The sequence below is a fragment of the Neopelma chrysocephalum genome, unplaced genomic scaffold (assembly GCF_003984885.1).
Source record: "Neopelma chrysocephalum unplaced genomic scaffold, ASM398488v2 Primary Assembly neopelma1_88, whole genome shotgun sequence".
Lineage (NCBI taxonomy): Eukaryota > Metazoa > Chordata > Aves > Passeriformes > Pipridae > Neopelma > Neopelma chrysocephalum.
In genome coordinates this window covers 1342869-1363185 of record NW_020897750.1, presented here as the reverse complement: position 1 = coordinate 1363185, position 20317 = coordinate 1342869, and the positions used below count along the sequence as shown (strand labels likewise).

The 20317-nt window shown below is 37.8% G+C and overlaps 2 protein-coding genes across 9 annotated transcripts in view; one reads left to right on the top strand and one right to left on the bottom strand.

The window, feature by feature from the left end:
• Nucleotides 1-9522, top strand: part of DCLK2 (doublecortin like kinase 2) — an 85542-nt gene extending 76020 nt beyond the window's left edge. For 2 of the 6 annotated variants that reach the window (XR_003535748.1, XR_003535747.1), the window contains 5 exons: nucleotides 923-1019; nucleotides 2333-2413; nucleotides 3371-3487; nucleotides 4538-4620; nucleotides 8118-8229. Coding sequence is in view for 4 of the 6 variants with exons in the window: in XM_027692693.1 (XP_027548494.1) it covers nucleotides 923-1019; nucleotides 2333-2413; nucleotides 3371-3487; nucleotides 8118-8339 (517 nt within the window). In the remaining 2 variants the exon portion in view is untranslated. Of the gene's footprint in view, nucleotides 1-922; nucleotides 1020-2332; nucleotides 2414-3370; nucleotides 3488-4537; nucleotides 4621-5100; nucleotides 5416-5444; nucleotides 5458-8117 lie in introns of those variants that run through there. The other 4 variants (XM_027692693.1, XM_027692692.1, XM_027692695.1 and 1 more) reach the window with 3 other exon arrangements.
• Nucleotides 9523-14383: 4861 nt separating this feature from the next.
• The window catches only part of LRBA (LPS responsive beige-like anchor protein), a 401639-nt gene continuing 395705 nt past the window's right edge, over nucleotides 14384-20317 (bottom strand). For all 3 annotated transcript variants that reach the window (XM_027692706.1, XM_027692708.1, XM_027692707.1), the window contains 2 exons: nucleotides 18159-18310; nucleotides 14384-15918 (listed from right to left, as the gene is read on the bottom strand). In XM_027692706.1, the coding sequence (XP_027548507.1) occupies nucleotides 15828-15918; nucleotides 18159-18310 (243 nt within the window). In that variant the 3' untranslated portion in view covers nucleotides 14384-15827. The remainder of the gene's footprint in view (nucleotides 15919-18158; nucleotides 18311-20317) is intronic.

The following is a 20317-nucleotide window of genomic DNA, read 5'->3' as shown; positions in this document are numbered from 1 at the left end:
ATATAAATTGTTAGTGCATGGCCTGTTTGTTCATTTTTACAGCAAAATACTTAATTAACTAAAATACCAGACCGAGAATATTTTGCAAAGAACACAATATAAACAACTATTGTTTATGGAAAAATATTATTTAGTTTAGGTATTTGAGGTTTTTATGTAGGTAGTTCATGTTTAAAACTGAAAACTTGTTTTGAAAGATACAGTATAGAAACAAATGGCAGTTTATTTGAATAGAGTTTAGGGACTAGGCATGGAGAATGTCCATATTCTATTAGAACCAGGCCTTAACCAAGGTTAATAAATATTTATTGCAAAACAAACTCAAGAGCTACATTGTTCTTTACAGAAATAGGTTGGGTGGATGTTCACAGCCAACAAACAAGTTGAAAAACAAAAATCCTGCTGCCATTGATCTCTGAATATTCATGAAACCATGTTTTTGATACAAAAATACTTATCCTTTTAATATCAGTAGCCTGCCAGTACTCATGATACATTTAGTTTACTGTGTTTTATGTATCTCCTTATGGATTTTGAAAATTCTCCTGTTTTGATAGTTTAACAGATGAGGCTCATTTCACTACACTTCTTCCCCCAATCATATGCTTTCTGTAGCAGGTTCTTTAGAACTAGGCTGGCAAATGACTTACTTTTGAATCCCCTTTCCTGTTCCTGTGTGTTAGCTATGCAGTCTCTATTACAGTGGAAGAGCTTTCACCTCAGTATATTAGGTTTTCTCATCACTTCTGCCAGCATAACTATGGCAGACAGCTCAGAAGTGCTGCCTCTATATAAGCTTGAGAATTATGCATTTCTAGTAGTTATTAACATCATTTCTGTTCCATCCCCAAATCAAGTTAAGAATTCACATGAAAAATTGACTTCTTTCTCATAATCTTTTTCATTACTGCTTGTTCTGCAGTGAAAACAACCTTCAGGAAGACCTCTTTGATCAGATACTTGTTGGGAAGCTGGAATTTCCTTCTCCCTACTGGGATAACATCACTGATTCAGCAAAGGTACTGCTACATTTTCCAACCTGAAATAGCATTTCTGACGAGTCCCTGAAAAGATGTTGCTCTCTTGGAAAGGCAGACTAGAAGATTCAGAACAGACTCTTACCCACTGCTCCAGTTGCTGTACCTTTTTTAATTGGTTTAGCCTAAAGTTAAATCAAAGCTCAGGTGTTTCAGGCTGTTGTGTTGCTGTCTGAGTGAGTAAGGGTAGCAGAATGCCAACTGCATTCAGTGAATATCACATGATATTCAGTTTACTTCAGGAAGGACTATTATAGCAGGTTCACTGCTTCAGCTGCAAAGTAAATGTCTCTGAATTTTTCCCTCCTATTGCTCTTTAAAAAAGAAAAATCATTGCTATGTGGACTGAATGCAGTTGACATTACTTCCTATTTTACTTGAGCCGGTTATTAGAACTTTTCAAGAGGTGCAGCCACTGCTAATTGCCCTTGCTAACAGTTCTTGTGTTATCATTGCAATTTTGTTTAAAACAGTTGTGTCTGCAGGATAAAGGTTCCAACTTGTAAGCCCTGCTACTCAAGCTAATTCACTCGTGCTCTGAATGATATCTGAAGGCTCATTAGCAAGTAGAGATTATTTTTTTTATCCAGCCAGTGAGAAGTTACTTTTTTTCTGCATTTCCCAATGACTGTTTGTTTATCCATTTATCAACATTTCCCAAGCTGTGGTCATTTCACACACTTCCAGGCATGCATTCTGAACAAGGCCCTCAGTCTTGGCACTAAAGGTGATCTCACTTCAAACTTACACAGACTAAATAACTTGGCTGGTTGGGAAACCTCTCAGTTAGGTATGTTATTATCTGCTTGGAGAAGCCATTCCCCAAAACTGAAGCAATGAACACTCTTCAAATAATGCCTTCAGTTTCTTGACTTTCAGATGCAGTTTCTTGCCTCTGATTGGTACTTTTTATGTATTGTTACTATGTGTGTGCACAGCCTATAGAGGATCTCATCTCTCCCAGGTTTGTTTTTATTCTGGTTACCTGCATGAATATATAGAGAACAAAGTGGAACATTATAGCTGTTTTTGGTTTCATTTGGTTTCAAAAGATTTGGTGAAACATGAGTACAATGAGGAAGTTGCTATGAAATATGCTGCCCAGCATACTCTTAATCCTGAAAGGCAAACCTTTTGTTCCAGTAAGTCATAGTGGTATCACTGGTTCTGGAATCAGCTGGCTTTTATTTTCACCCAGGTATCAAGAAACTTGCACTGAGAAGAACTTGGTGCAACAGTATTTTCAGTTGTAATATCCTTTTCTTTAACTCTTCTTTTTTTTTTTATTAATAAAGGAGTTAATTAGCCTGATGTTACACGTGAATGCTGAGGCCCGATATACAGCAGCACAGATCCTAAGCCATCCCTGGGTGTCAGTGAGTACATTACATTTTACTTGCCTCTAATTTTATATTAAACCTGTAAATCTAAGCATTAAAGTGTAATTTTAAGAAGCAGTAATACACTTCTACTAGGTCCATTTCTTTTTATGGAACTACTGTTCCCATTTCCACATAAAGGAGAAGAGCCATAGTCTGGATTTTGCTTCAGCTGTAGCAGCACTGTCAGCTTCTGGGCTCTGAAGGAACAGAATGAGGCTGTCCCTTGCTGACTGCAATTAGAAGGCACTGGGGGTTGCTTAAACCCTGAACATAACACAACAGGCAGATGTGTGACTTTGGCACCTTTATTGTTATTTCGCATCCAACCTAGAAAACGCTTATCTCAAAAACGCGTCTGTGGAAGGACTGTTGTGCCTGTTGGCACTTACTTGTTGCAAAGCTACTTGGAGTACAGTCTGTTTCTTGAAGCACTTCAAGCTTGAAATACAATTAGCAAATTCAATACCTAATTTAAGACTAAGCTGATGGCTGCCAGGTCCTTCATTTTTTTGGGCAGCAGCAGTGGGGAACACCAAAGTGCATTGAGTGATTTAAAATCAGTTCACTGTTAATAAATACTAGGTTTACATGTGCATAGTCAATGTTTATTCTCACATATATTTTAAAAGAGGGCACTGAATATGATCTATGGAGTTCTGGGACACAAGAGAAGACAACTCTAATGAGTGTGTTTGTGGATAACAGCTCCTCTGAAACTTATTTATGGTACTGTGTAACATTTCCACACTTAGGACATGATGGACCATTTAAAATACTGATTTAAAAGAAATCCAAATGACAAATATGCTTTTTATTTTTAACATTATTTCAAGCACGTTATTTTTAACATGCTTGACTAAAACTTGCAGCTTTGCTTTTACTTAGTTGCATTCAAGCATAGTTTTGGGGGTTTTTTTTCATTACTTGAATATTGTGTTTATTCTTATACAGGATGATGCTTCCCAGGAGAATAATATGCAAGCTGAAGTAACAGGTAAACTGAAGCAGCACTTTAATAACACCCTACCCAAGCAAAATAACACATCTGCTGGGGTTTCTGTCATCATGGTAAGAGAAATAAACATTTTTATACATTGATACTATACTTTGCATATCTTCCTAACAGTGCTCTATGAGCATGTGTGGTGCAAGAATAGCAAAACCAAAGCTAGAATAGTCTCTAATTCTAGTCTTTATTTATGTATAATGTGGATTGTCTCATCATTGCTTGAGAGCAACCAAGTCCATCACAGTGCGGTACCTAAGCTATAAAAACAAGCTTCCAAACAGAAACATGTAAACACTAAGTAGGTGTATGTTGAATTTGAACTCTTTCATTACAAAAACTGTGATGATTTTTTTTTTAATCATACTGATCACCTAGTTAGTTAAGTAGGCTCTTCCCCTCTGCCCGACCACGTATTGCCTGATCATGGGCATAGTGTTGTTAAACACTGTGCTTGCCAGGAAACCAGACCCCATTTCAGAAACTTTCTTTGTAGTATTGAATGTTTGCCACATTGATTTTGTCCTCATCCAACCCCTGCTACATTGTTTCTGTTCCCTAATGGGGAACTTTCTTTGAAGCACACAATGGGATCCTGATGACCCTACAGCTGAATTTACATAAACAGTAATTCCAGAAGGCAGATGTGTGAATCACGGCAGAAGAAATGGAATTTATTGCTATCAGTACCAAGAACTGCATTTGTAATTGCCCAGTCACTTTTGCAGAGAATATGCAACTGCAACAGTGATTGAACTGCCCTTCTGTCCTTACTGTGGTCCATCCTTGTCTGATGTGAGGATGGACACTGCACATAGAGTATCTTCAGTTAAAAATAAAACCATCTATGGTAGTAACATAACAGTGATTTCCACCCCTTCCCATTAGTATTAATTACACTTGAAGTCCAGCCCACTTATGTTAACAAAGAATTGTTTTAATCATCTGAAAGTCAGTAAATTTAAATAATGTTTCTGCATACATACATGTTTTTGCAAATATATTTATGTGAATTAAATGGGCCAACAATTTAAATGTAGGACAAGTGATAACAAAAATAAGTCAGGAAATGGATTTCAGGTTCATGCTGTTGTCTACATTTCATTTGACAGTTTGACTTGACAGTTTGAGAGGGACTTCAGAGCTTCATTCTTTATACTGTTGAGACTATGGATAAGCCTGAAGCTGAAAACTGGTATAAAATGCACTACATCTAATAAGAGCAATTTTAATTCTAACTCTCAGCCCCTCTCCAACTTGCATGCCACTTAAGCCTGTCTCAGATCTCTGACACAGCATAGCTTCTGGCTTCTTATTGGTGTGGGTTTTTTCTGATTCTGTAAGCTACTGACATGCCTTCAGCCAGGAAAGTACACCTCATTTTCCCTTTTCCTGCCTTATTTCCTTCTAACAGGTATGGAAGGATGTAAACGCATAATTATTTATTTCTGAACGCAGCTCCCAGTTATTGGTGAAAGGAAAAGTAAAATCTTGATCAAAACCACTGTGATCTAATGAGGGTTAGGCCCCCAGTTTGTTATTCTTGCCCTGGTTTATCTTGAACTTTGAAATTTAGTTACCTTTGTGTTCAGAAGCTCTTCACTTGTACTAGCACTCATTGCTTAAAAACATTCAGCTTCAGACCAGCACATATTGTAATTCTCATGTATTGCAGTGCATTGCTATATCAGTCCACCTGCATATTTAATGGAATCCCCTTTAGCATCACTTCATTCCAATACTGTCACCTGGCCAATGCAGATAATACCATCCTGTGGCAGATAAGTAAAACTGCACATCCCCAGTTCAGTGTTCTTGCACAGGAGGCTCCCGCTGCCCCCAAAAGCATGTTGCTGTTAATTCATTACTGATTTTATTTTTTTGTCAATTTTAAAATGTTCTGTAAATCTAAATTTGTTGCAATTGTGTTAGTTCTGCTTAAAGTAAGTCTAGTTTCTGTCCCTTGCTTCCTTCCTTTTTCCTCCTTTCCCAATGCCTGCATTGCTTTCCTCTGAGTAGGTCCAAGGCAATGGTACGTACTAACTGCGATGCTTTGTTCTGCTGCACAAAAATACATGTTCTCCATTTTTAACAAGAAAGGAGAAATAACTAAGCCAGTCTGAAGTGGAAAAAGCTGTACAGCCACACAAAACCAGTCAAGGAATATCTTTTAAGCACTTACCAAAAAAATGATCTGTCTGAAGCGATGCATATTTGAAATATTCTAAACAAACACTAATATAACTTTTTTTTACTTCCTCATACATATCCTGATCTATTCTCCTGGCAGGAGTTTTGTGCATATGTATATCTTACCATATCTAAAAGCAATTAGAAAAAGATGAGAACCCTACGAAGACAGAGCCAAAGAACAAAAACACTGAAATAAACATAGTTTCTATTTAAAATAAACATATTAATTGTCATTTGTTTTGTAGTACTACAGACCTAGTCAGGAGATAATATAAAAAACATTCTTATTTAGTTACAGTAAAATTAAGCCTCCTCTTAAATTTTTTTAAAACAGAAAATCTTGTATTATGTAGGTATGTATTGCTGTGTGCAACGTGTGACAACTACCAGAAGCTGCTGTGAGGACAGCACAGGAGAAAATCACTGTAAAGCATGAACTGAAAGCATGTCCTTTCCCTTTTACATAACTTTACCTGCCACTGAAATAGCAGAAACCACTTTATTTACAACTCTTTTTCCAGCAAACAAAAAAGGAAATGCAATCCTGCCAGCGTAGCAGCTGCCTTGATAATGATGAAACTCCTGCAGACCACCTCAAAATCTCAAAAGCCCAGATGCAGCTCAGCTGGTCACTTCCTTGCATGCTCTGTGTGCAGAGTTGATTGTTAGTAGCAGAGAATTCAGTTGTGTAGTATGGAATTTTCTCCTGGTACCTCTATGCAGACAGACTAGGGATGTCACTCACTTAAAAAAACCCAGTAAACAGCAAAACCTACACACTCTAAATTCAAAATACTAAAATACTTAAGCTTTTCTTTTGGGAATTTTTATAATCAGTACTTTGGTCTGGCAAAGCCTGGCAGGAAGGCCTTGGGGGGTAGGAGTGGTGTCACAAGGCTGCTTGCCTCCTCCCCTGCCCCAGCACACAGCCATAGCATTATATAAAATGGTTTCAGCACAAGAGTTGCCATCCATATACATCTAAATCCTCGTAGTCCTCTGTTTGAGAAATCAGAGGTACTAATCCAGCTCCTTGCCAAGTCGGATAAATGAGAAATTTGAATTTATGCACTCCAAAAAGGAAATAAGTTTTCACTACCAAGCTACATGTTCAGTTTGGAAAAAAGAGGGTAAGTACCTTATTTCTGCTGCCCCTGCTGACTTTGATGTAAAAAAGCACATCTAGAAAAAAAAAATGAACCATGCTAAATTTAACTCGTATCAGAAAATTATTTCAATATTAAATATTTTAGTGAATAGTATCAAACTCTTCTAAAAACACACAGAAATGTTCACACTAGTAAAGCAAGTCCTCCTGAGCAATCAAAGAAAGAAATCCCTAAGGAAAAGGCAGAGCACCTGACCTTACTTTACAAGTAGCACATCCTAGCTCAGAATATGAAATTCCACATAACATTATAATTCTTACACATCCATATGCAGGAGGTGCCACAAAGGTGAAACAAGTATTTGTTCTCCACTATTCAGTTAAGTTGTCCCACATTTGTGGATTTAGAAAGCCCCAGCTGTACATGACTGGAGTAAGCGTACCTTGCACCATTCTACGTAACTGAATAAACTACAAAGAATTTATCTCTTTTAACTTAAATCTGTATTACCACTGGTACTCAAAGCGCTTCCACAAAGTAAGGTAAGCCAAGGAGTATATGAATTTCTAATGATCAGTATCAGCCTTGAAAGTGTGAAACGACCAATTGCACTGTTCCCCCAAGTCTTAAAAAGCAATTTTGACGTATGTTTTTGACACAGGAACTACTAGATTTCCCTTTAGGTCACTTTAGACACTGCACTAGCAATTAAACATTACAGTCATTTAACTTGAAGTTGTTGGCTTCAGCAGACATACTACATACTCCAAATAATCCACCTACTGCATTATGGAGTTCTCAGTTTTCATTCTAACCTGTTACTCTCTTCTCCAGTAAATTCATTTTAAAGTACAGAATTCAGAAATTACATATTTTTGCCTACTCTCAGCAATAAGCAGAGAAGCAAACCCTTTTCTCTAAGACAGAAAAAATCATCTGTCACCTTCATTAAGGGCTCCTCTTCTGTAATGTGTAGTTTTTTTACAGAAAATGTATTACTGAGCGCTCACTAAGCATCATGTGATGACTTGTCTGCAAAAACACAGGTGCATAAATTTGGCTAATAGCTGCTATGATGAGTTCCTGCTGTATCACAACCACTCACACCATCTTTTTTCCACATCAGACTTGCAAGACAAAGTTTTAAGGTTGCAACATCATGGCAAACATACGTCTGGAAGATAAGTTTTCCTTACATTTTCCAAAGTCAGCAACACAGAATGCTACCATTAATTATCTATAAGAGTACTAAATGTTATTTCTCCTTTTTTTCCTGGCTCTAATGCATGCACTTGATGTCTTGTAGATTGTTTTAACCCTTAAGTTCAGACAGGGCTTTATTTAACTGCTGATTTCATGATGTGCCTTGGGTTTGTTTTTTTGTTTGTAGAACACAGCTCTAGATAAAGAGAGTCAGATTTTCTGCAGCAAGCGCTGTCAGGACTCTGGTAGAGCTGGAATGGAGAAAATTTCTGCAATTGCTGCTGCAGCTGATGATCCTCGTGTGGCTGGGTCCGAGACCCTCTTCCCTGCTGCTTCTGAGCCACTCCGATCCCCCACGCTGCCTGCCTCAGTATCTCCTGAGCTTGCTGGGGATCAGCCTGGTGCGTAGGACTGATGAAAACAAATCCAACTGAAGCTCCCCACACTCTGGCCACAGTTTCTCTTCATTTCCCATGACTGTTTTTGGTTTGTGTGCTCCTCTCGTGGCGAGCCCCTGCCAGGCTCTGATCTTCTTTCTCATAGTGAGCGAGTGACCGTACGCTTTGAGTGCTCTTTGCCCTTGTCTTCAGAACAGCAGTAGGGGAAAGACTCTGGCAAATGTTAGATGATTTTTAAGTTATCTGTGTTAGTAATTAACTCCATTTCACACAGCCTTGGGCTCTAAATAGACTTACTTATGGTGTAGCTAACCATATTTTTATATGAGCAGTGAGATGATGAACAGTGACCAGGCCTCCCCTCTACAAGCAGGCCCCGTTCTGTTCTTCTCATGAGAATTCTCAGAAAAGTGGGAGGGGAAGACAAGGGATGAAAACTTCTATTTGCCTTCTATTCCAATGCCTCTATTTTTAGCCAAGTTTCTACTAAACTTGAAGAGGCAAATTTTCATGAAAAATTTTTTAGTGGACTAACTGTAAAATATCATGAAACAAACACTGGAGATAGAGAGGGAAGGATGGTTGTTTTCCATCAAGTTTGCTATCTAACTTGCAGGCAGGGTAGTGTTTAGATAAAATGAATTTAAATAAAGTGACTTGGGATGTAAACATGAGCACTGGACATTTATTTGTAATGAAGACTGGAGTGAAGGAAACTTTTTTGTTTTAGCCATTTTCTATCTTAACTGCAAGTGTCCCATCCACACCTTTCTCCAGGGTCAGACTACCTATTAGGTAAAATAAAATTATGTTGGACCTGTGAAGGGAAAGCCTGCTGCATGTGATCCAAGCTACGATGAACAAAGCAGCTCCCACTTCTAGGATGAGCTGATAGAGGAGCTGCCATCAATAGCCATCAAAGGTTGTCAGTGCTATCCCCCTGTTCACCTGGTGCAGGCACTGGAAACAAGGATTGGGGAGCAGCTATCCTGAATCTGCAGTCACAAAATAGATGAGGTTTTATCTTTACCATAATGCTTAGTTCAGTATAGTATGTATCAGCTTAATTCTTTTCCTTTGCTCGTTCTTATGAATTGGTCATAGTTCATTTTCTCTCTTAGCTATACTTTCTACTAGAATTGTAAAAGAAAGACCTGCAATAAACTTTCTTCATTAAAAAAAAAAAGATAAAAAGTCATTCATTTCTTTGAGAACTCAGTTATTTCGTCAGTGAAACTGTTGTCTTCCTCCTTTCGGAGAGATGGAACAATTAGATACCTACCAAAAACACTTCACAGAATTAATTTGAGGGATTCCCATAACCTTTTAAAGTTCATTGACTCCTGTGGAAAGCTTGGGAACACATGATTAAACATGATGGTTTTACCTTTTGAAGAGGCATTTAAAGATCAGAAAGTGCCAACTGAGAACTTAAGGTCATGGTAGCTGAAAGCTGTACAGTGAGAAGAATGGTTATAAAGGTAAGGAAACACATTACATGTCTTAAACTATGATAAAAAAGTTGGGTACAAGCAGTCATTGTGAATAAACTTTGTTGTGGGCTCAGTAGAGTAAGTTTTAAGATATTTGGAGAGTATGGGAATAGCCTTCATATAAAATTATATACATTTATAATATGAAACAGTGCAAAAATATGAAGATAGTACTCTACCCTCACTCAGAACAGAAACTACTGAGAGTCTGTTAGCTGGCCCTGTGTGTGGTTGGTAATTTCTATAACAAGTCTCAGATGAAGCTCAGTAAAGAATGTGTGATTTCAGGTAGAGAGGATTAACCAGAGCTGAATTCAGAGATTAGTAGAGAGAGCACCAAGAAAGTGAAGAATGCTGGGTTGAGTTCTGTTTTTCCTAAGAGGATGGATATTCAGGTGTGCAAGGCCTAGATATTTATTTTATGAGGCAAAGCCTCTCATGGATTAGCAGAGATACCCAAAGTGTTACACAAAACCTCAAGCATATGTAGAAGAAAGGATGATAATTTGCCTGGTCAACAGCTGCCAGTTCTAAACTATTCCTTTGTCTAATGGAAGAAGAGAATAAAGACATAAATATTCTGAAATTGTGTCCCTGAGTTCATGACTGATCAACATCTAATCATTCTTATACAAGTATTTTGATTCACAGAGCAGAGGCAGGTGCGAGACTGTGCCAAAATGCCTATTTAAAGATAGTGATGACAGCTGGAAAAGATGATCATATGGCCAACATAATTGGATAAAAACATGGGATAGGTGGGAAAGTTCTTAACTCTATGTATGACTTTAGGAAAGTAGTATCACTACTCCATGCCTTAAAATAGTTCCACTTACTTATGTTCATTCTGTGCATAGGTGCAGGGCTTAGAGTATCACAGTTCAACATAAAACTAAAGATGTATTAACACTAAAAAAACTTAATGAAGGCTTGTAAGTATTACGTTTGATTTACTACCTAGTGCACTTTCATTTAATCCTTCTCTTGTTGCAGAACCACCACGTGTTGGAAGAAGGCAAAAATAGTGTAGTTCTGGTTTACAATTTCTTTTATATCTGTTATAAAGGGAAAGAAACAACTACAGAAACTAAACAAGTGATAAATTTGTCAAAGAGGACTGTCACCTTTTTTGTTTCATAAAAGTATCTGAAATTCATGTACCATTTTGATATTGATCAATTGCCAGTTTTTACAAACACCTTGCACAACTGCCACCATGCCTATATTTTAAAAAAGTAATTATTAAAAAAAGTATTTTAAAATATCCCATCTTTTTAGGTCCTTTGAAAATGGGTGGTTGTTCATAATAGCCCAGTGGAGCCTTTCCTGCTGTTTTACATCTGAAGTCCTAAAACTGAATCCTCTCCTGCTGTAAATCAGCACAACAGTAGGTTCACTGATATTCCCATCAATATTTACCCTTACAGACAATTACCCCCATTCTGTAACTTTAAAAATTACAATAATTATCAAAATACATTAACATAGATGATGTTTTATGATGATGTTACTTTCATAAAGTATTGGCTCGTGCTTAGCAGCTATTTGTTAAAAATATTTACACAGGCCTGTAAATCTTACCTTGGACTACTCTAGTAAGCAAAGATCTCTTTGTTTCAGATGCAGACATAGCTTACCATATCTGAACTGAGTAACTGAGGAACAAGATGGTAGGAGGAAGTAAAGACTAAAACTAACATATTGCAGGGCAATTTTTCCTAAATTAAATAATTCTATTATTTCAATAATTTTTTTACTATTTCCTAAATTAAATAACAATGTTTTTTAAAATGTATAAATCAATTATATATATAGATATACTCTACTATGAATTTTCCCTTTTCTTTCCTCCTGCCCCCTTTTTTTTTTTTTAAATAAACCAAACCAAAACATAGGTTTTTCTACTCTAGTAGTGTGAAGCTTCTTGTTTGAGCTGGGGAATTTAAGTCCTGTAATTCAAGGGAGTGAATCTGTGAAAACCTCATTGACCTCTCTCAGAAACAAAGGTTCACAGTTCAGGTATGTGGTGGCAAGACCAGCAACAATGGCAACTTCTGCAACATCCAATGGTGCTTTTCTTCTCTGTGCTTCAAAATCACGCTAAATGTATATGAAAGAGGTTGCCAAAATATATGATAAAAGCAACCAGGCATCGTTCAGCGGGTTCTTGGAGTGCCCTAGTGGTACGGGAGACACTCTAGCACCCTGGTGTACATCCAGGAGATCAGAAGCAAGATCCAACCATATGATTTCCAACAGGGATGACACATTTGGCCTTTATGAGAAGACTCTCGGTTTCCTAGTCTATTTGAAATAAAAAAAACTGTTGGCTAGGAAGCAGTCATGTGTTACACCACTGCCTCTATGCTCACCAAAACAGAGTTCAGATTCCTATTCACTGAAATTACTTTGGTCATCATTAACCGTATTAGTTTACTGACGATCTTAGGTTGGTTCTGCATAAAATTAAACTATTTTCGATTTCATGTGATGTTGTATCGTGGTAAATCCAAGCGAGTGACTCATCTCAAGTGTTACACAAACATCCTAACCCAGTATGGGAAAGGTCTCACTGGTTTAGAGCAACACCCTCAGAACAGCCCATCTCTGGATTTATTTAATGAGGATAAAATCAGTTTCTCAAGAACAATATAGTCATCTTTACTCCTTTTGAATTACTTTTGGGAGAAAGAGAAAGCAAAACAGAGATGCCATACCACAGACACACTTAAATCTCCGTGAATATGAAAATTAGGACATAAAATGGAAAAGCTACAATCTGGACAGTCACCATATCTAGGCCATTCTTATTCAACACATCTAACACCAATCATGTCCTGACTAAAGCTACGATAAAATTAATTTCCCATTACCTTAGTATCAGATTAGCTCTTCTGGACATTTATTGTGCTGACTGCTAAATCAGCAGAGCAGAAATAAGCAGAATCAGGGATAAGTGCTGCAGATAGTTGCAAGACTACCAAAAGGGTGTCAGGGCAGCAACAGTAACAGATACATACACCTTGCAAGAGGCTCCCTTTCAGGTGTAGAGGGTTTCTCGTAACACACAGCACAACACAGCTAACAACTGCAGAAATATTCTCAGAAATCTCACAGCATCCATTTCCCTCTGCTTGTAGTAACACCACAACACAAGCTTCCTTCACAGAAACCCCACCCTGACCATCCCATCACCTCTTGCCAGATCCTACAGCGTTTCTATCAGAAATTTTCACAAAATAGAAGGGGTTTCAAGATACTTCTGCCAAGTACTCCACAAACCAAATGTGCAGCAGTGCTACTGACCACCCTGACTCAGCAGCAGCAAATGCTACTTTCCAGAGCACCTCCCATAAAATCCAGCTGACAGCTGGTCCCTCTGAACTTACCAAAACAGAAGAAAGCCCAGACTGTCACGTAAAGAAATGCTTTTCATAAATGCTCCTTCTGCATTTGAGGAGAGAATTCAGTCCCTCTTTTCAGGAATATTCTGCAAATAACAGCCAAATGAGGCCCAGCTGCAGGTTAATGCCTGGCACCTGCTGATTAAGCAGGTTTCAGGCAATCCATTCGACACAGGTGCTGCCCTGAACAGACTAACAAATACCTGAATAGCTGGAAATTTAACCCTATTTTGCCATCTCATCACAAACAGCATGACCTGGACTAGTTCAGCCAAAGCTGAGATCCCAAGTGCACGTCTGGATCCCCAGAGGGTACGTGGGCTTATCTATGGAAGGAGGGGCATGTCCTACTCACCAAAGCAGTCCAGAATGGAGGTGTCCTCACAGGCCTGCTCCAGAGAAGGTGAAGATGTCCTTTCCCACAGAAGGGCTGCAGCAGTCAATATGCAGAACACTAGGCTGCACCAGCTGCTGCTTCCCCACAGAGTGGTCACACCATCACACTGGCTGGATGCAACTCGGGACAGCACACACAGGTACAGCTGTGCTTTCAGTTTGGGAAAGCAGCTCATGATCAAATAGGGCCCTTTCTGAAACAAGTAATCTACCAAATCAATGCCCTATGAAATATTTTGGCTCTAAGATCAGGAACTATTATTTCTCTCAATAATAAAGTGTTTCCTAAGTCAGTGGGAGATCAGAAAGAGAAGATACTCAGGATTTCCATTTGGCAAAATTCACCTTTGCTTGTTTGTTTTTTCCCCTCCACCCAGCCTAGGAAATCCACTCTGGATTCAGACAAATGCAAGTTGCACTTCAAGAGCATACCAATTACCCCTCAACTCTTCTGATATGAGGCTATGAATGTCGTTGAACTGAAGGAACTGTGAAGTACAAGTTTTGCATAGCAAATGTTATTGCTTGGTACACTGGGCACTTACTACAGTCTTTGCTTAAACACATCTCATTCCACTACACAAAACATAAAAATATAACTCAACTGATACCACCATAACCACCTCAGTATGAAAATGTAGCAAGCACAGAAAACTTGGTCAGCATTTCATAAGCACCAAGAGTACATTAAATGCATTAGCCATGACACCTTTTTTCTCTGTTGGGAATATACCGTAGAATCACAAGAACCCCATACTGCACTGAAGCCCTCAATTACAAATGTAATTTTATTTAATTTCTTCACTCAAACTGAATTTTCTCATTCCAAATCTTTACTGAAAGAGATAGTAATTAAATTCTTAGAAAAACCAGGAACTGCTCTAGTAGGCAGCTAGAGAAATGTATGTATCAATACAGATATGGAATGTAAATTTCAACTCATAGAGATCACAACATACAAAGAAGATTTTTATGCAATACAGACTTACAAAACAATAACAGTTCTTTTCACAAATATTTTCACAGAGTTCTGCACAGCAATCTTGTAGAAAAGTAGATTTGTGCAACACCAAAATAACTTATTGTTCCTTAGTATAAATTATTTTTCATTTCCTAAAAGAAAGAGGTAATTTAATATGACTGGGCAGGATCTGGCTGGATTTGGTGATAGCAAAACATGAAAGACATCGTTGCTATATGCAGAAAAAGAACATGGCATGTGCTACAGTATTGCAGGGGCAAATTCTGAGGGGAAAAAAAGAAAGTAAGTCACCTGCAAGTCTAGTACTTCTGCTGCTGTATGGGGGCCATGCTCCAGCAAGCACTTGCTGTCTCGGTGCTTTCACAGTCCACCAGCAGAGGTGTGCTTTGGAATTTGCACCTCACCTACTAAAAAACACCTGCCTCTGTCAGTTTCTACTTTAAAGTCTTCAAAACAGCCTTTCTGATTTTGAGGAACAATCCACATTTTGGTGTGCTTAGAAGGAGATGCCAGATAGCAACTAAAAGGATTCACACACAAACTCCATTCCTGATTTCTCTCTCTTAAATGCACAAAACATACAACTAAAAAAAGAACTAATTGCCTAGGCCTAGAAACATGCTTGAATAGTAACATTGTGGAAATGATTTGCAAAGTTTAAAATTACATTAACCATAATTTAAATATTACCCCTTGATTCCCAGAAACTTCAGTGCTGATGTAGTACAATCATTTGGAAAAGTACAAGACAAAGTGTGGTACAGATAGAACAGATTAAAATTCCCCAAATATCATAATTCATTTCCATTATGTTAAAATCATATATTCCTCAAGGTTATAGATAAAGCTTCAGATGGAAAATCTGTTTCTTCATAATATAACTAGAACGTGAGTTTTAACCATCTTTACTTTAGGTTTTGTTTACATACAGGGATCAAAATAGACTTCTCGTTGTGACTAAAAATATAGATTTTTAACTACAGAACCCAGCAGCTGTTATTCTGCTTCTTTGCCCTTCCCCCAAAAAAGTCAAGCGAGGTCTACAAAAATAGCAATTAACTTTAAAAAATAGGTTGCTTCTTCCAGCAAATTTAAGTTACATTCAGATGTAATATAACTATTTATAAAGGAACCATGTGGCTCAACACCAAGAGAGGCGTGCTGTGTTCAGTTCCCTTCTGACACAGCTGCCCATGTCAGTGCTCGTGTCGCTCGCTGTGAGGATCAGTATCTGGTTTGATACTCGTGGTGCCAACGATTGAAGTCATTGTAGAAAACCACGATGCTCCCGGATGCCATGCCAGTCATTATGCACCTGAGGAAAGCACAGGAGCACACTGGTTAGTGAACCACCTCATGTTTAGGTATATGAGTCAAAAACCTGAGGATTTACATCAGCATAGGCCCAAGAACCCTGAGGACACGACCAACTTCCACCAAAGACAGCTGGAGCTGGAAGTGCTCCACAGATGAGAAAAGTCAGGCTTTAGGGGCTCCCATCTTGGGCTTCCAAGAACTTCAGAAAGCTGGATTTGAATAAAACTGCCATCTGCAGCACCTCTGGCAGGCTTATGGATCACAAAGAGTACAAAACAACAGGCAACAGTTTTTATGGTTGGCCTGAAGCTACGGTTGAGAGTTAGACAACAGAACTGTTCACCAGCATTGCTGTCCCAAAAGGCCACTTCAGATTTGCCAGGATTATTTCTTGCTGGCTTGGTTTGGTTTTTAGGGATATTGGAGTGGGATGAAACCCTGCTGAAGCAGCGAAGTGAAGGAAAGCTAAAGTGTTCATTTCAGTTTCGGCTCCCTCAGTGATGCACATCTACATGAAGGAACTGGATGTGGGCATAGGCCTTGAGTTAGAAATATTAGTGTTTGAGTTTGAAAGTGACCTGAAGGCTTTGATTGTTTTGGAAGCTCCTGAAAGCAATCACTGTGCTTTCCCACTGAGGCAGTCTTTCTTTCTAAATTCCTTACCTTTGGCCTACTACTAAAGATCATTAGATATATTTGAAAAGCCATGACCCTGACTAGCACACAATTACAAGAGTTTCTACATTTTTTTCTCTACTGTCTCATTAAAGTATTACAAAAATCAGAAGTGTAGGGATGTATAAAAATCTGGCATCTCAGAAAAAACGCCTCAGAATTAAAAAATTCAGAATAAAAAGCTGCGATTTTTCCTTCAAAACAAAGACTGAATAGGTGATCATCAAAACATTGCATTTTGATAGCATGACAGCATTTCATTTCAAGAGCACTATTCTGATTCTTTTTCTATTAGGTTAAAAATGTCTTTTTACACACTCTCAAACACACACATTTATGCATACCAAATAAATAATGCTGAGTAATTACGTAAAATTACTCAGTAAATTACTCTGAATAGATCTCTTCTGAGTGTCCTTGTCTTCAAACCCAAAGTGAACAGGTTCCTAACTTGAGCTCATGGATAAATTTATATATTTCCATGTTAGATTTCAGTTTATTAACATGCCATTAATTACAGTTTGAAGATTCTCTAAATGCAAAATTTTATACATCTCAGAGGTCTGACATTCAACAGCTGTAACTCCAGTTTTTGAAATACATTTAACAGCAGAGGCTTTTTTAATGGAAAATGAAAACTGTTTAATGTTTCATTGAAGTTCACAGGTTTTCCTGGCTTGGATTTTTTTAAAGTTCATTTTATCTAAGTTTTAGAAATTTAGTCAAAAAATTTAAACCATTCAGTATGGATTTCAGTAAGTGGAAGGTTAAGAGGCTCAGCAATATGCTTTACTGCACTGTGTAGACATTCCTAAGTGATTTAAGAGCCAAATCTGCTTGAAAAGTACACACGAGCACCACTAATACACCAAAGCAAATGAAATTCTAGCCTGAAAGCTAAAAGTGTACAAATGAGATGGTAAACATCCATCTTATAAACAAACACTGTTTTTTTGACAAAAACAGAAGCACTTTTAAGTACAGATGCACTGGAAAGTGATGTAAAACTGCAGTGAAAATACTCACTGGCCACCTTCAGTAGAAGGAGTCTTCAAAAAGGTTCATGATGTATGTAGATAAAATAACTTGTCCAGAAACAAGAATTACTCTTTGCTTTAGCAAATACATGTATGTGTGGAGGGAATCTTGGTGTGCAACTATTCTAACTGCTCTATTTTTAACATAAAGGTCTGGAATTAGGAACGTGATTTGCATCATACGTGAAAGAAGAGAGATGAAAGCACACATGTAACCTTCCACCTCCATGTGACCCACACTCTACATTGGCCCAGGCCAATAACTCAACCTATCTTGAAAGTCTGCCAAATAAGATTTCTTGGATCTCTCTCTTCATTCCCCCAAGAGCTAAAATCCTGAAAAATATTATCTGCCCTAAATATGACATGTTAGGAAAAAAAAAACTTATGCAAGCACAGAATTCTCAAGATAATCACCAGGATCTGTGACCCACAGAAAATCAAAATCGGAAGAAAAACAGAAATGCAATTTAATTGTAAGCATGTATTCTCCAAAATTCTTGTCCAGACCAGGCTTTGCTCTCACCTTTGGTCATATGACAGGGCCATGGATCGGATTCCAGCATCACACCCTGGGTAAGCAAAAAGCTGCTTGAGGTCCCACATCTGCCACACCATGACAACTCCATTGTCTCCACCTGTAAGCAGATACTGCCCATCTCGACTCAGCTGAATTGCCTAAGGGGAAATCACATGGATATTTGTCAGATAAATATGTGTTGCTCTAACTCCCCCACTTTTACTTTCAATAAAAGGTTTCATATTTACAGCTGAAGGTCCAATACAATATCATATCAATACAAGCTTTTGGGAAGCAACATTATTGTTATGTTATTTTACCCGGCAGTTATTTACCCAGTTATTATACACAAATCTCTTTAATACATTAGATGTCACTAGCTGAGTTTTACCTGACCTGTGATTTACTCCATATTCCAAAGATCCAATATCAGGTCAGCTAAGGAAATTTACTCTTCTAATTAGCTAGATTTACAAGACCCAGCAGCACTGGCATTCCCCCAAGGGTCTTAATACTATCCTAGCAGAAGCTGACTGCTGAAGGGAACCAAAATGTTATACAAATCACTAGAATTAATTTAGACCAGCATTTTTAGATATCTGCTCTGGATTAATAAAATAGTGATCCACCTCTCTTAAGAGACACGGTGTTTCCTTTCATCATCCATCCTGAAACTGCCTATGACAAATTCAATGGCTTATACCCTGATTTTGTATGCATCGTGGGGACTGATGGCAAATCTACACTTGAAATCTTTATTTGGGATCCAGATCACGGAGAAAGATGGCGTATCTTTGGGTTTCAGAGTGAAATTTCCTGAAACAGGAGTCTTCAATCTATTTTGGTATTTCTTGTGTGCTGTTGGAAAAATCATGATACACAAAAATAAATTTGGGTAGCCTTTCAACAAAATACAGACTCTTCACACCATGACTTATTCATGATAAATTTCAGCTCCCTGACCCAACTTTTCAATAGAATGATGTAAGAATAGAGGATATTCAGAGCAACGGCTTTTAAATTCCAAATACACATGTTCTACAAACAGGCTGATCTACTTTAACTAAAACATTGTCAGTGGAAGGCAAGGAAATTGCCTCAAGATGATAGTGTATAAGCAAAATTCCAGCTCAAAGATTTAAATTTAGGAACCAGTAGAAAGAACTGAAGATAGGATCTTGCAAACATCTCTCTCTGCTGAAGTCTGCAAGTATTTTGGCACTTGCAGTCTCTGCTTCTACAGTTTTGCCATATGCAAAAACCTGCTACATACTGTGATTTTAAATTCCTCAGGAAAAGGAAGTTTTGGGTTTTTTTTAACATACAGAATTTATAGTGCCTGCCCCACAAAAAAATGAGAGAAACTAAAACACAAAGACATTACGTTCATGCAACATTGAAGTGTTTATACAGACTGCTGACAAGCCTAGAAACCAAAATATACAGTGTGTGTAAGATACTGCTCCATGAACAGCAATAACTGAAGTCAGACATATTGCACATCTGTATTTTTGTATTGCTGTACTCTATTACTATGATGCCAAATACATTCTTTAAGAATTATATGATGTGCGACACTTAGATTAAGATAGAGTTTCTATATTATGTTATAAATTTTGAGTGTTTACTGCAACAACTCCCAAGTAATCAGAATGAATCACATTGCTGGAATTTTATTTCACACAGTAACTTTAAAAGGAATGTAATTGAAATACAAACACATACTGTAAACAAAATACAACACGGAACAGAAAAAAAAAAGGATGATAAAACTATTCCAGCTGTGTTTTGAATTAAGATGACAAGACATACATGTAAATTTGGACACAATAAAGCATATTTTTCCAACCATATCTAAGTATGAAAAATTGAATACTAACCAAGGTTAGAGTTGAGTATGCTGAGCTGAAGCTTCTCCCCCCCCAAAAACAAATGTTCCAACCATAAATTGCTTCTGTGATTGTTTTTATCAACCTACAAAAACATGGTAAGCACCTCCCAGAGCACAGACTCAAGGAGCCTGAAAACACTAATCTAGAGGCCATCTTAGAAAAGTAGAGTAACTCAGTAAGAAAGACGTAGAAAACAAACTGATATGACTGTGAAAATTATTTAGAACTTGCATGCGCTGAGTAGATGATCATGAGATCTAACATACCACACAT